This window comes from Simochromis diagramma, unplaced genomic scaffold (genome assembly GCF_900408965.1).
Source record: "Simochromis diagramma unplaced genomic scaffold, fSimDia1.1 OVJJ01000208.1, whole genome shotgun sequence".
Classification (NCBI taxonomy): domain Eukaryota; kingdom Metazoa; phylum Chordata; class Actinopteri; order Cichliformes; family Cichlidae; genus Simochromis; species Simochromis diagramma.
Genome location: NW_024386789.1, coordinates 1,857,216 through 1,872,034, shown reverse-complemented (window position 1 = coordinate 1,872,034; position 14,819 = coordinate 1,857,216). Strand labels below are relative to the sequence as shown.

The window sequence follows — 14,819 nt, the reverse complement described above, 5'->3', positions numbered from 1 at the left end:
GACAAAGGGTACACTCAGAGTGATTAAGCGTTAAGGGAGGTGTCTTAGTTTGACAGGAGACTTTAACACTGACGCTCAATAATTACCTCAGTGATCAGTTCAATAACGATAGCCAGACAAAATGTGATGCTAATGTTGCAGCAAGAACAATCAGTTGCACAGATCTTTGTTACACTTGTTATGGGAAATACCTGAAGCTCAGGAGAATTTGATTATATGTGTCTTACTTGCAATCAAATCAAACTGTCACTAAGTTAACGGTGCACTGCTATTTAATACGGGATGTCAACCCGCAAACAATTTTTGTATCAAAAACGTGTTTGTTCGTAATAAAGCAACACTGTGAAACAGACAGGTGAACGTGGTTTATTCTCTAAAACCCAGCAGACAAACTGACAACATGTTCATTCACTGAACACATCATTTATTTGAAAACATGCAAATTAATCCCAGAATGCACAGATACACTGACAGAAAAGAAATTTGCTGGCTTAGTCTTCCAAAACCTGTAAACCTATAAATGCTAACATTATATGATAAATCTTATATACATACTACATGTTTAATTGAATTTACATTGTGCAAACACAGGTTTCCAAAGTGCTACCATCACGTCATTAAGTAAAATAGAGTTGTTTAGTGTTTTAGTCTATGATTTTAAGTGCTTTCTAAGCATCACATTGCACTGGGGGCAATATTTTTCAGATTGAAGGAGCTGACAAATAAACCACTGACCTTCTGATCAGTAGATGACCCACTCAACCACGCAAGATGCCCATTACATATGGTTTTGGGCTTTAATCAGCACAGTTCAGTAGACTTTTTACAGTGGCCAGCCAATACTTAGACTTTTGATACATAAAATCTACTTTGATAATCAAACAGCAACACAAATGTTAAGAACAGAAAAAAATTGGATGGAGGGTGTAAGAAAGCACTCTCAAGTACCTTCATCAAAACACCAAATGACGGAGGAGGTACGGCTTTCTATTACTCCAGTAGTATTAGACCTGAAGAATAAACATTTTTGGGATTGTAAAAAGTGCTTGTATGACTGAGTGGATGAATGCAATTTATAAAGTGCTCAAATAGAGTAAAAAAGAACTATTATTGATCCTTTTCCAGTATTTCCAAACACCTGCAGACCCAAAGTTTGGATGCATTAAAGGCTTCGGTGGGTTTTGTAAAGTGAGGTGTGGTATGACTGGCTGATGCCTTCACTGATGTTTCAGTCTGATCCTCATCCATCCAGTGAAGTAAGGCCTGATAAACAGTAAAAAAAAAAAAAAAAGGTTAACTGATGTTTATTATATTCTTTTACATTATTAAAATATAAATATTATAAAAATATTATAAATATTAAAAATAAATATTATTTTTTTTTTATGATTTTTATTTGATGTATTTCTGTGTATCTTTCCATTTTTTATTTTTATATGCATTTTCAATACTGTGTGGGAGATTCTTGCATTCTTGCTTTGACAGTGACTGTTACCAGCTGCTTCATAAACAACAAATAAGTGCAGTGTGATGACATTTCCACAAAATGTGGAAAACAAAATAAAGTACGAGAAAAAAATGCCAAGTTAAAAATCAAGCCGGCACTGTGAAGCAGCCTGTGTGAAATATGTTTTTTACTATCTACTTGCTCAGCACATTGGGGTCAAAATTCAGTCTGATTTAAAGGCATTTCTAGTATTTCTAGCAAAATCTATGCGCTGCACTGTGTCCTCAGCCTACAAATCTGAAATAATCAATATTTTTAACCCATGACCCCACATCAAATAAGTACTCAGATGAACTCTCACTATTCCAGCACAGAGTATACAAAGACTATATCTTTGTTAAAATAACAATGGTCTGATAAACTCCAATTAATGTCTTGCTGGTGCTGTATTTATTCAATAACCAAATAGTAAAGAGAGTAAAGGGATTAATATTGTAATTATCTCTTTGTCTTCAGCAATCAATGTGTCATTACCTTGTATCTTTCAGCTATATTGAAGCCGATTGCGAACTGCAGTTTGCGAAGGCAGATGGGACAAAAGTCCAAGGGCCTTCGATCAGACTCATCGAGGTGGTTGGAGCCTTGCATGACACAGCTCAACCACTGGCAATGTGAGATTCCAAACATGTGGCCGATCTCGTGAGTCATGGTCTGGAGCAGAAACACTAAAGTTACAATGAAGACTAAAAACAGACACAAGAGTGAAGGTTTACAAGGGTCTATGGAAATAAGTGCTTTGATAAGACGTGTTGATACAAGTGGGCAGATCATGACCACTGGCAAACCAACAATAACTAAATACATTAAGTAAACTGAGATGTTTCTTAGTAACCTTGCAGGATCGAAGCAGCAGAGAGCTAGTGATCGGTGGAGTGTAATAGCCGTCAAACACAGAATAATCCTCCTGCCTTGGCTGAAGATGCTTCTTCAGCCTTCCAGCATAACTTCTCTTATAGAAGTTGTCATCATATCTGGCAAAACTGAAAACGCCCATTCCTGTACACATTTAGGAAAAATTTGAGCACAGGAAGCTATCTCCCCTCTAATGTATTTCACTTTAGCACTATCTAGCGGCTACTCAGTCACATTGCATCACACAAAAAAAAACTAAGCATCTCCTCCCCAATGCTCATGGAACAAATTGCATCAAGACTGATTTGTGTTTGAATAACCTAGTGCTTTGCTTTTAGAAACCTCACCCTCTGTCAGAGAAGCTTGTCCAAAGACAAAGTTCCATGAATCTTTGGGGTAGAGGTCAATCATTGTGATTCCAACAATACAAAAAGCATCTTTTGGTTTCCTCTTCTTCAGAAATTGTAGCAGATCGCCTTTAGTTAAAGAGAAAAACAGTACTGACAAAGAAAATTGCACCAACCCAGATTGACACTGCAAGGAAAATGTCCAAAGTCACTAACTGATATGGAAAATTGTTAAATGTACGTTTTTTGTTTTTATTTTTAAGTCATTACCAGTAAGGATTTGAAGGTTGTAAGAGTTACTGTTGACCCTGAAAGAGCACTTTGTTTCAGACACTGCAACTGCTGGAAGCAACTTCACAGAAAGCCCGTAGAAGAAGGCTTGGCAGTAATCTCGCAGCCACTCCACATACTGGTCTGTCTGGGCAGCAACTTCTCCAAAAGAACCTACAACAAACAAAGTGCAGAATTAAGCCTAAGCAACCAAGTGGCATGCTGAATTTGGAGACCACACCCTTTTGTTGCACACACTAGACATACTTTACCCATTTGTAATGCCCAAAATTAACTGACTATAGTTTTTTCTTTCTCATTTTTTCTTCTCATGCTCTCTATGTCCACTGCTAAGGGCATCAACTGAAAGCTACTGAATCCTGTGAGAAACATTTCACAACTCCCCACACATACTCCGCTAGAACTGAGAGAAATAGAGATTCTAAGTACACGATATGCAGATATGCACACCTATGGTTTGAATATAAATAGTACTCTGGCTTTCATTTGGGGTCTTGCGATAAGGCTTTCTGTAGAAGGCCTCAAAGTCTTCGGGCTCCTCGGGGTGAGCGAGGATCCAGTCAGAGTCAGAGTGCACGGTGAGGAGTTGGAAAAGGGAACCCGGCTGCCCAGCGTGGAATCCTTCCTCCAGAAGGCGCTTTTCTTCTTTTGTGTACTTACTATAAACCTTAGTTAAATACTGAGAATTGGAGACCAAAGCTGTATGGAGTTTCTCTGGAGTGTACTGGATCACCTTCATCTGCAGGAGAAATGCATTGCATTAACTTGATTACCCTGCAGACAAGACAATGTTTTTTCCCATCTTTTATCCCCCCATCACATAAATTGATTCTTTTTACTCCTTTTACATGGATGTCTTGCTCTCTTTGGATGCATGTGGCAAGGAAAAGTTTGACATTTTGAGAAATGTATTTGTAAATGTTTTTGCTTTCTTGCCGAGAGTTAGATAGGAGGACTGATCCACTCTAGTGTTTTGTGATAAACATTAAGCCACCAAGAGATCAAAGTAAGCTAAACTAAAATTAAAAGGGAGTGACTGCACCTGGCCAAAACAATTACAATTACGGTCCGACTACTTTGGATTCTCTGAAGGGAGGTACTGTGTGTAAAATGGCTGTACTTCCTGAACAGTTATTCTAACTCTTTTGTCAAACCCCTTCAATATAAAAGCTAAATACTTATGCACTAATTGTAGGCTAATTATATCAGGTCAGTCCAGTTCTGTCAGCAGCTAAATAGCGGAGACTGGAAGAAGAGAAAACCATTATCACACATTAATAGCAGCTACATTACATTACAGTAAATATAAACTCACAAGCTAGCTTAATGCTATATGATATTTTCTAAAGAATAGTTAGCAAACGCGTTTTTGCACTTTTGTTCGACACACAATAAAAAAACACTTAAAACACTTAAAAGTACAAATAAGGCAAATGGGTCAATAGGGAAGGATACAATAATGAGAAGATACCTTAACCGACACTTCTATTTGTTCACACCGGAAGCTATATTTACGTCATGTAAACAGAGGGGCGGGGTTAAAGAAAAAAGAAAGCTCGCAGTCGCGATTGTCTTCCAAAAGACTTCGGAGTATCACGTATTGTAGTGCAGACATTAAAATCAGATTTATCGTAAACTTGCCGGTCTGGTTTCTCGTAGCGGACTGTTGCAAACTAAAGAGAACAATTCAACACGCTTATTGGCAAGTAGACGTCATACGAAAGCGGAAGAACTTTCGGTTAGTGCAGCTAAAGTTAGCTAGATAAGTGGCTACTCAAACGGTAGCAGGTAGCAGCTAGCGGGCTAGCTTGCTTCTTTGCTGTCATGACCGGGGCTCCTCGAGATTTCACAGCGTAAACGAGAATACCTAGCAACTTGCTTGTTAGCTTTTATTCGTTCGGCTAAATTTGTGGCCCCGCCGAGACGCTGGCAGAGCGGAGATTTTTTGCTTTCCTGTGGCTACCGGTGCTTCTTCAGCCGGCTGAAGATAGCTCGTTTTACACACCCTGGACTTCCCAGTGAGATGAGAGAGAGCAGCATTGCCAAAGCATTTAAATAAGACATCTTAACCCGGCTGACAAGGAGTGTCAACCTTTCTGTTTGCCAAAAATAAGCATCCGATAAGACTGGAGAAATGCTGACTGACAGCAGGTAAAGACGAGAACATACATTTTCACAATATTTCACAATTATTTATTATAGGATCATCACCATATGGAAAAATACACTGAGTTATTATGTCATTGTAATTCAATGTTATGACTAAGTCACATTTTTCAGGCATCCAAGTTCTAGTCATATAATATAGCTTCATACAGACCCCAGTAAAGCTGTGTAAGTCTGTATGGTCTCATAGTACCAGTGCCACATGCCTGTTCATATAACTGCTTCAGCCTGTGTTGCTATTTTTGGTTCCTGGTCATGTACGCTCTTTCTGATACTCTTGGCTTCCTCCGCCCAATCTGTCTCCCCCTCCCTGCATCATTTCTGTCACACAATCTCTCTGTTCCTTGCATCGCTGTTTTGTACAGGAAAAGGCACCATAGCTGCGACAGCGAGGAAGACCAACAGCTGAGGCCTCAGGCCAAGAGGTCAGGAGGGGGTCCCTCGTTGCTTGTATCAGATTTGGACTCAGAGGTGAGACACATACATAGATTGTGGATTTGCTCCTGATTGTCTATAAAAGTTGACGTCTTTTACCTTATAATGTAAATCTTGCTGCATTTTTGCAGATAGAGCACGTGTCTTGGGATCACATACAGTGCGCCGCTGTCAGAAAGAGCTTAGACCGTCTTTATTCACAGGCTGTGCATCCATCTGTGAAGCTGCTGTTCAGACTCTAACTCTGTTCTGTGTTTGCAGTCTTCCAGCAGTGACAGCAGCAATGGGATCAGCAGTCCAGAGAGAGCAATAGTGGCCACCACCAGACCATGCATACACAGCCAAAACAGCTGCAGGACCCAGGACCCCGTCAGCCCAAAGCCCGAAGTCTCTGCCAGCTCCTTGCAGCACGGTTTCCATGGTGACGGAAGAAGTGTCTCATATGACTACATCAACAGAGTCCTGAGGGAGGCGCACTTCAGCAGTCTGCAGACCAGAGGACGACCAGGGTCGACATGACCGTGACCTCCGGCCCTCGCCCGACCTTGCCTCCTGACCATTTTGTCCCTCACCCATCAGTGTCAACACTGCTGGCATGATGGTGCCTCCCAGAAAGCCTCAATAACACCATGGGGTCAGGTGTAAGGCGATGATGTGTAGGGAATAGGGTTGCAACAGTATGAGATTTTCACTCTCTGAAAATATCATGGTATTACAAAGTTCTTATCATTATTATTATTAATAACAACTTTTTTATTGATTGAAATGTACGTGGCATGATAACTTTCAGTTGTCGTACCATCGCACAGGACATATTATGAAAACAGCATACAGCTGCAACCCCACTGGGGAGGTTTATGGATCCTGGGCTCATCCCCACCTCGACATGTACCATTTGTCAAGATCATAAGCACATCCGCCTTTCCATGGCCCAGCCACTGTGGTTTTCTGTGCAGTATCGATGTGTACGTGTGGATTTGTGTGTATGTGTGTGTGTATGCATGCACCCCGTGCACTTTATGAAGAGGTCTCCTTCTCTTTACATGCGTGCGTCGATGCGTGGACATTTTCATTGGTGCTAATCACAAGAAAAGTGTGATGATGATGATGATGATCCAAAGTGCTTGCAGAACTAAATAAAGCTAAGCACTTTACTCTGTAAGTCTTTCTGTTTACTCTTGACTGGGACGGTCGGTCGCTTGTTTCCATCAGAGAAGTGGGAGTTATTGTGATCCCATATGGAGAAGGCCAATGGATTCACTCCTAAGGAGCACGATCAATACAATCCATTAAAGAATATTTTAGGCTTTATTTGTTTTCTCTAACCAAAGCTATAAAGTTAGAGCATGCTACTTTTTGCAGTCACTGGCTAAATGAATCTAAAATGTCTAGGTGTGGTTGGTCAGTGGGTTTAAGAGGATGGAACAGAGATCCTCATAGACCTTTTGGCTGAAATCCAACCTTAGATTAAACCCTGGCTAATTATAGGTCCATAAGAAGGCACTGTGGAAAGTGCAGGTCAGGCAGCACTCCGCTCGGCACAGCGCTTCTAACAAAAACAGACTCTTTAAAATAATTTAGAACCCAGTGTTTACTTGTTCCACATTTTCCACATTGTGTATCTGTGTGTCATAAGCCGGTCAGCCATACTTGTTTATGGGTGGTTTAATATGACCAGTACACTGTGTTTGGAATAAAATGAAATGTAAGTGATTCATATGTAATTTACCTGAATCATTTGAAATAAAGTGTTGCCAAAAGTGATGTGTGCAAACATGTCGGATAAAAAAAACAAAACAAATCACATCAAGACTGCGTAGTGGTTAGTGCTGTGACAAAAATACAGCATGCTTTATTGTCCTGCATGTTGAACAGCTTGGCTTGTGTTCACTGAACTGAAACACATCAGTGGCGTTCATTATAGTACAATTACGCTGAATTACGATTTAGGCGTGTAGTTTGAACTACATTCCACTGCAATAAATATGTAACTGAAACAATGAAGGCAAACCTTTGCTGAAATGAGAAATCCTTTATGACTGCTTACATATGATCAAACAGTCGAGACATTAGTTATGCACACACAATAACCCAAAAATATTAATTCCCCCAAGTTTGTTTTTTTTAAATCATGCACTCTACAAGTCTCATTTTAGTCAACAGAGCAGACATAATAAATAAATTTCTAAATTTACACTTGGAACATTTACAATGACTTAATAGCTTAGTACCAAAAATAATGGAAGACAACTCTCTTTTGATTTGAGTTCATAAGAAAAGCGACTGTAGTGCAAATTTCAAACAGAGGTTCTCCCCCTCAGAGGTTCAGGCCGTGCTGCAGAGGTGGAAGTTGTTACATAAAAGAAATCCTGAGAAAAAGCAACCACCAGTGTGCCCCGCAAAGCCAAAACACAGTAACTGCGTACTTTATTAGATTTAAATTTAGGCCTAAATCTGTCATTTTACTATTTAAACATTATGATTTCACAGAAGTGTCATTTTTAGGGAAAATGGAAAAGTAGCAGGGTGGAGCATTTTTGTTTGCAAATGATGCAGGAACTAAAGCTGGTGCTGCTGAAGACTAGCCTCGCTTAGACTTTGGTTTGGACTTTTATTTGATCAGCCTTCCAGATATTGAATAAGCCTTTTCATAAACCATGATTTTATTTTATTTTTTTAAAAGAAGTATTTATTCATTAGTTCTTTTTCCCCCTCATGCTTAACACATGTCAAGGCTGTGCTTTCCTTGCACTATGTAGAAAGGGGACCCATTATGTTTTTTATTTGCTTAAACAGATGGAAGTTTCAAATAATGAGGTCAGTGTTTGCTCAAGTAATTCTTGTAAACTAAAAGCTCAGGCTTCAGATTGATCGAAACATTTTTTTCCTACCCGTCTCTGTATGACATCAGTGAGAGAAGATACCTAATGAGACCACCTCAGGTACACAGATCTGGCCATGAGCACAGAAGAGTAAAAGACAGCTCGTTTCTGACGGTGAGGATGAACTGATGAGCTGCACTGAGGCCCAGTATGACATAAATAAATATGATATTGAACTGTAATGTCATGCAAAGCTGCACAAGAGTCTTGGATTAAAGATACGGAGGTGGAAAAACAGCTTAAGTTTTCTAAAGTAAATGTTACAAAAGATCTCTCATTTCATGTTTTCTGCAGTTATTGTCCTGTGACTTTGTAAGGCAGAGTAAAGACCTCTTATCCAAGACAACTTCAGTCATTAAATACTTTTAAAATACACTGCAGCAGACAAAGACCTGTCTTTAAGAAGACAAACCATCCATAGATGGACATGATCTGCAGGCTCTATTTATGAGTCCCAAATCTCACTCTTGGCCCAATTTGCTGTTTAAAAACAGTTTCTGAAGAGGCACACAGATAAGAAAAGAAACTGAATTAGAATCTGCTATCCACTTACAACTTAACTGGTTGGATCTTGGTTTGGAACATTAAACAGGTTTCCAAAAGGATCAACGCATGATGACATCATTGGTTTAAAGTAGAACAGCTCTAAACGGTTGCCTGCAATCAAAAGTTGAGAAAGGAGAAAGCTGATACTGACTGGCTGCAATTAGATGCAGAGGAACTGCAAACTGAGGGAACATCCTCACTGGTTTTACTGGTGATAGATGAGTTCACTGAACAATCGGACTTATGCACAGCGTCCATCTCCTTTATCCTGTCGCCTATTTTGTCCTCCACTTCTTCATGTGATGTTCCACTTTTACACAGCGGCTTTCCTTTGGTCACCAGCTCCATGCCACTGAACAGAGACAGTCTGCTCTGGGGGTGTGGCTTACTCTGAGGTTCACATGAAGCAAGGGTGCTTTTATCTTGAACAGACTCGGAATCTTCAGCATGCAGTCTCACCTCGCCTGTCCTTACTGGTTGGACCTGATCTTCTGCTAATTCGTGGCTCTGAGCCAGATCCTGAATAGGAGGGGGAGATGGGTGCTTTGGTGGTTGAGTGACACCTGCAGATGAAGTGTCCGGCTGTTGAAGTTTGAAACTGTCAAACAAGTGTGTTGGCAGTAAATTGCTGCTAGAGGTGTGAAGCTGATTCACTGTTGCCTGATGGCTGTTCACTGCATCCTGCCTGGTAGCATGCAGAGATCCGCCCATCAAAGCCTCAAACTGTCGCAAGATCTAGTCAGAGGAGATATGCAGATTTAAAAAAAAAAAAAAAAAAGCACAAATAAGTATTATTGGGTTTACTACTTGTCCTTAAGTAGTAAAGTAGTCTCCCTCTGCTTCGTTTACCTTGGTGGCTTTATTTGCCACCGGTCCTGGAGGGCCCTCGCTCAGCTGGCGAAGTCTGTGCTGTGTGGCTCCAAACATTTGTTCCAGAGAGAGGAGGTCAGAGGTCATCAGGGATGCGACAGCACACAGCGCCCGCTGCAAGAGTAGACAAACAACACTATAATCAGAGTAAAGTTGAAACAAAGAATTCTGATTTTCGATGTCTTCTCATTGTTACCATCTTAATGGTGTAGGAAGGATCTTGAAGCTTGCAAGACAGCAACTCCACCACAACCTCACAGTTAAGAATGGAGCACCTGACAGAGTTAAAAAAAAAGAAAAAGAAAAAAAAAAAAAAGAGACTGAAATCGTGCCACAAGTCCCAACAAATTACTGCATCACAGAAACCAAAACAACCAATAAAAAAAGCTTAAAATAGAATAGAGTAAAATAGTTGAATTAAATAAAAATAACACAAAAGCAGGAGGACAAAAATATATAATAAGATGAAAATAGCTCAATTATAATATTAAAAAAGGCAACTGAATATAATCAAGAGTTTACTAAAAAACTAATTAAAAATGAGAAACCAGCTTGTAGAAAAGAACCAGTCCAGGCTGTTGTGTTTTCAATGGGATTTTGGTGCACTGACTCTTTGATGAAGTGTTGGCTCTCCTCTCTGGAAAGGAAAACTTTGGAGCCTTCAGTCAGTTTATTGATGAGTGCCATCTCCTGACCACAATCCCCTAGCTGCAAGGCCTCCACCCTGGAAACCACACAAAGTATGAGAGGAAAGTAACAAACTTAAAGAAAACACAGGCTTATAATGCTCAGGAACATGCCTTACTGCATAGAAAAACTGACAATCCTGGCAAAAGGTTTATTCTTAGGGGACCAGTAAACAGTAAATTGTACAAACTGCACACAGAACATTTGGAGATTATGCTACAAGCTCCTAAATGTGACTGCACTGGAATAAAAACAGCTGGTTTAACAAACTAAAGCCCTCTTCAAACATGAACAATTTTCTGATGTTTCCTTTTCTCGTGTGTCACACAACAGGAGATTAAATGCACTGTCACTGTACAGGCATTGGGTAAAGTCCGTTTAAAATCCAGTACTTGCTCTCAGCTAATGCATTAAAAAGGAAAAAAAAAAAAAAAAAAAAAGGCTCGAGGGCATGATGTGTTAAAAAGGTTAAACTTTTTTGACACTGACCGATCTGATAGGTCCCCACTGCTCTCTCTGCTGGCCCCTGATTGGCTTCCTGTGCCAGCTGACTTGCTGCCCACCGACGCCCTGCTATTGGCAGCAATGTCCTGAGAGGAGTTGTGAGAGGAGCTGTTGCCACTGTCCGTCTCTTCCCAGCCACCTCCTACCTGCCCCGGACACCACTTAGTCACTGGTGAAGTGAAGACACATGAGGAAAACCTTAATTTATAAACATCTGTTCGCTACTAAGGCTTCAGTTGATACTTTTTCTCAATCTTGCCTCAATAAAATGCGTAATTGTGCCAGCTTCATTTCTGACCTTTCGGTCTACAAGCAGGCAGATTATAGGCACACGCTGGCACGGCCACCTCTATGGGTGCAGAAGGCGCCACCACGGCCCGGTAATGGTTGTCATGGAGACGGATCCCCTGATGCTCAGTAGGGGGAAGGACAGCGCTCGCCACCACCTCAGCTGCTTTCTGAATCTTATCCAGAAGTGAGTCGCTGCCTGCTGCAAGGCACAGGTCCAGAAATTTACACACGCAGTAAGTTTGATTTGTATTACTGTGCAGCTCGGCTTCCCTCACCTGTCCCCTGCTTTCTTGGACTGTATCCAAAACCCTGCATTCCTGATCTGTGGGAAGTGGCCGATCCCATACCTAAAGAGAATGAAACAAATTAACTATTGTACACACAATGCAATTTAATGACTACTTCTTTCATCCCATCTACAGATACCCATTCTCTTCTATTACTTGTTTATTACATGGTGCTAAAGTCAAACCTGGTAGCAAAGTGATGTACAATAGTTTGGCATACAGGACGTAGTACATATATTTGGGTCTTTAAGTCTTTAAAGCTTATATCTTTCATCAGGAAAATTATACTTTCTAATTCATTTTTGAGTTATCACTTTCACAAACTTTGGTGTCCACGTCACCCGCCCGCCTGCCCATCTTTGAAAGATGAGTGCCGTTTATGGTCATAATCAATGTGTGTTAGCACTTACCCATTGTAGGGGGGGCAAGGTTAGTTGAAGTGATACTGTTTTTGGAGGGAATGACATCTGTGAAAAGTAAGCGGGCCACTTCCTGTAAATGGATGAACGGCAAAGAAAAAAAGTTCTTATTCAAGCCACCTTCCCTTTCTGTGTAACTAACTATATTGAGATGAAAATACAAAACAACCCATGTCGTACCTGTGCTGTATTCCTCACTTTCTCATATAATGCTGTGCCATGGATGGGATCAGGAGGGCCGCTGTAAACTTATCAAATAAAAATTACCCAAAGTGAATATGTATGAACGATGGCAGCAGCAAAATAATGAAAGTTGAACGCACAAATGAGAAAAATCTAACCGGATGCTTGCTGGATGAAGGTGGAGTTCCTTCTGAGTTCTGTGAGGAAATGGTTGGACCCATGACCACAGAGGTGGACAAAGATCTTCAGCACCTGATACACCAGAAGCAAGAACAGAACCCACACTTACTCATAAACTGCAATCAGCAATGTACAGGTCCTTTAAAGAGACAGAAACAGTAGCAAAAGCAATTCTCTCACCTTCAGTTTGACATGACAGGACTCCACTTGTAGCCTCTCCAGGAGGTATTCCAACAAACACTGACCACAACCTGAAGACTCATGGGAGATTTCTACAGTGTGCTTAGAATTAAGGATATAACACTTCATCACACAGATATTACTACTCCCATGGTTTAGCTGGTATAAACATTTGACTGATAACCCACGTGAGACCTTTTCTTCACACACAAAAAAAATATCATTTTAACCTATCCTATCCTAGCCATGCTCAAGGTATGTACCCATCAGTGATTATGTAAAGTCATGGCCACAGCCTACTTATACAGCTCTAAGATGCAAAAGAGGCCAGCAGGAGTAGGAACTTTTTGCAGATCAACAGCAGAAGCAGCTAAAGGATACTTCCAATCTCCTGGAAAAGGTAGCCAGGACAGGGGTTTTCATCATCTGCTGTAGCCTTCATCAGGGTGGGCACCTTGGACAGTTAGACGAAATTGTGGTTTACCACTTCAGTTGACCGCAAACTGACCCTTAAACCAGTGTGCAGCATTAAGTTTTAACGAAACAACCTGACACGTCCAGTGAAAAACAGAAAGTAAAAAGCCAAAAGATGTTGGTTAAGGATGTTAGCTAGCAGGCTAAAAGAAAGCTATGGTTTCGCAAAAGCTAATAGATTTAAATAAGTACGTCAACGCTACGTGACATTTAACTTGTTCGTTTCGGCTTCTCTGTGTTCTTTTTTTTAAAATAACGACTGTCGATATTACTTACTTTCTGAAGAAAGGCTAATCGTTCCATAAATGTTGCCATGATTTAGCAGTCCCAGCTGCGGGTTACTCATCTTCCTTCGAGGTGTACGATGGAAAGGCGGGGCTTGAGGTGACCGCTAGCCAATAACAAAACACTAAGCAGCAATCCTCGACTCTATTGGCGTTCTGGTTAAACCAGGAGTTGAAACATGACGAATCAACCTTCAGAAATGTTTTTTTCTGACAAGGAAATGAACGAATCATAGTTCAGATTTTTTTATGGGCGTAAACAGTCGTCAACATGGCGCTGCCCAGGGTTTTCACCGGAGCTCCGTCTGTTAGTTGTATGTTAAAAATAATTTCGGTTCTTTTGAGTTGTCAGAGATTTTAAGAAACTATTTGACACGAAAATATTGCTGCTTCTTTTTTTTTTTTTTTTTTTAATCGTTGACTTAAACAATTTACCAGATATTAAAACAAATCTATTTACGCCTGAACAGCACCATGTCTGGGTCAAATGTCTGGAGTCGCACTAGGGAGAAAATGAGACTTTTCCCGGAACTTTTTGCACAGTGTGCGAACGAGGTAAGTACATGGTGGAAAAATACTGCTTGGTAGATTATCCTTTGAACGGGTTCAACTCTGGAACCTCTCTTCTTCTCATTAGATATGAATAAACTTAGCTGCCTCTTCCATCAAAGCCAGCTGCCATCTCTACAGCAGCTCCCAGTAGGGGACATCCAAAATATTTCCTCATTTAAGCTTTTAACAATATACACGTGCTGCCATATACTTTATTATCTCAAGATGTAGTTTACAAAAAGACCTACCAGTTAATTATTCTTTAAAGCACACATAAGCACTTGTTTGTATTGTATTATTATTTTTTATTACTAGATTTACCTAGTTAACATTTTAGAGCATGGTTTAGCTTCTGGTGAATTTTTGGCAATAAAGTTAATGTGCCAGTTCTTAATAAACAAAACAGTGGAAATTAAGTTAATAAAAATGGGTACATTTGTTAATAAAACATTGGTCCAAATAATTAAAGTAATGCAGTTATTTATTACATTGACAAATGTGCTTCATGTGACGTTTTAATTTGTGTGTTATTCAGGCAGCAGTGTATGGAAAGTGTGTAGCTGCTACCACAACAGGCACACAGGAGCTGAGGAAGGATCTGTGTGCCAAAGAGTTTGAAGCACTGAAGATCTGCTTTACCAATGCAGTAAGTGCCAGTGTCAGCAACTGTCACACTGAAAGTTCTGTTTAATGTTATCCATTTACCTATTTATATATTTGATTTTATTACAGGCCAAAAAAAGAGCCAGATGAATGGAAATCATCCAGGCTTATCTGGACCAATCTCAAGAAGACCAAGTTGACTGACTTTTGATGCTAAGAAGTTTTTCACGTTGGTGTGGTTGAGATAAGCCATTAAGAACTGCCGTAGTCTTTAATGTG

The 14,819-nt window shown here is 40.3% G+C and overlaps 4 protein-coding genes across 10 annotated transcripts; 2 read left to right on the top strand and 2 right to left on the bottom strand.

Annotated features, from left to right (window-relative positions):
- Positions 1-346: 346 nt before the first annotated feature.
- LOC120728404 (archaemetzincin-2) lies at positions 347-4,583 on the bottom strand. 2 transcript variants are annotated; one of them, XM_040023271.1, is made up of 7 exons: positions 4,469-4,583; positions 3,448-3,736; positions 2,977-3,150; positions 2,707-2,835; positions 2,340-2,503; positions 1,982-2,158; positions 347-1,263 (listed from the first exon to the last, which is right to left on the bottom strand). In XM_040023271.1, the coding sequence occupies exons 2-7, from the start codon at positions 3,734-3,736 to the stop codon at positions 1,108-1,110; spliced, it is 1,089 nt and encodes a 362-aa protein (XP_039879205.1). In that variant the 5' UTR covers positions 4,469-4,583; the 3' UTR covers positions 347-1,107. The 2 variants fall into 2 exon arrangements, with proteins under 2 accessions (XP_039879205.1, XP_039879206.1); XM_040023272.1 differs by having other exon boundaries at positions 3,658-3,736.
- Positions 4,584-5,033: 450 nt separating this feature from the next.
- Positions 5,034-7,362, top strand: si:dkey-21c1.1 (protein FAM104A-like). Of its 2 annotated transcripts, XM_040023274.1 has the most exons (3): positions 5,034-5,148; positions 5,529-5,634; positions 5,860-6,916. In XM_040023274.1, the coding sequence occupies exons 1-3, from the start codon at positions 5,132-5,134 to the stop codon at positions 6,115-6,117; spliced, it is 381 nt and encodes a 126-aa protein (XP_039879208.1). In that variant the 5' UTR covers positions 5,034-5,131; the 3' UTR covers positions 6,118-6,916. The 2 variants fall into 2 exon arrangements, with proteins under 2 accessions (XP_039879208.1, XP_039879207.1); XM_040023273.1 differs by lacking the exon at positions 5,034-5,148 and having other exon boundaries at positions 5,155-5,634; positions 5,860-7,362.
- Positions 7,363-7,716: 354 nt separating this feature from the next.
- tepsin (TEPSIN adaptor related protein complex 4 accessory protein) lies at positions 7,717-13,512 on the bottom strand. 5 transcript variants are annotated; one of them, XM_040023258.1, is made up of 13 exons: positions 13,378-13,512; positions 13,009-13,087; positions 12,628-12,719; positions 12,426-12,519; positions 12,265-12,332; positions 12,076-12,157; positions 11,654-11,725; positions 11,386-11,574; positions 11,073-11,256; positions 10,507-10,620; positions 10,093-10,171; positions 9,876-10,010; positions 7,717-9,761 (listed from the first exon to the last, which is right to left on the bottom strand). In XM_040023258.1, the coding sequence occupies exons 1-13, from the start codon at positions 13,414-13,416 to the stop codon at positions 9,144-9,146; spliced, it is 1,845 nt and encodes a 614-aa protein (XP_039879192.1). In that variant the 5' UTR covers positions 13,417-13,512; the 3' UTR covers positions 7,717-9,143. The 5 variants fall into 5 exon arrangements, with proteins under 5 accessions (XP_039879192.1, XP_039879193.1, XP_039879194.1 ...); XM_040023259.1 differs by having other exon boundaries at positions 11,386-11,577; positions 13,009-13,081; positions 13,378-13,511; XM_040023260.1 differs by having other exon boundaries at positions 11,386-11,577; positions 13,009-13,136; positions 13,378-13,506.
- A 115-nt stretch (positions 13,513-13,627) lies between these two features.
- On the top strand, positions 13,628-14,787 carry ndufaf8 (NADH:ubiquinone oxidoreductase complex assembly factor 8). The gene is made up of 3 exons (XM_040023275.1): positions 13,628-13,940; positions 14,473-14,583; positions 14,670-14,787. The coding sequence occupies exons 1-3, from the start codon at positions 13,860-13,862 to the stop codon at positions 14,688-14,690; spliced, it is 213 nt and encodes a 70-aa protein (XP_039879209.1). The 5' UTR covers positions 13,628-13,859; the 3' UTR covers positions 14,691-14,787.
- The last annotated feature ends 32 nt before the right edge of the window (positions 14,788-14,819 follow it).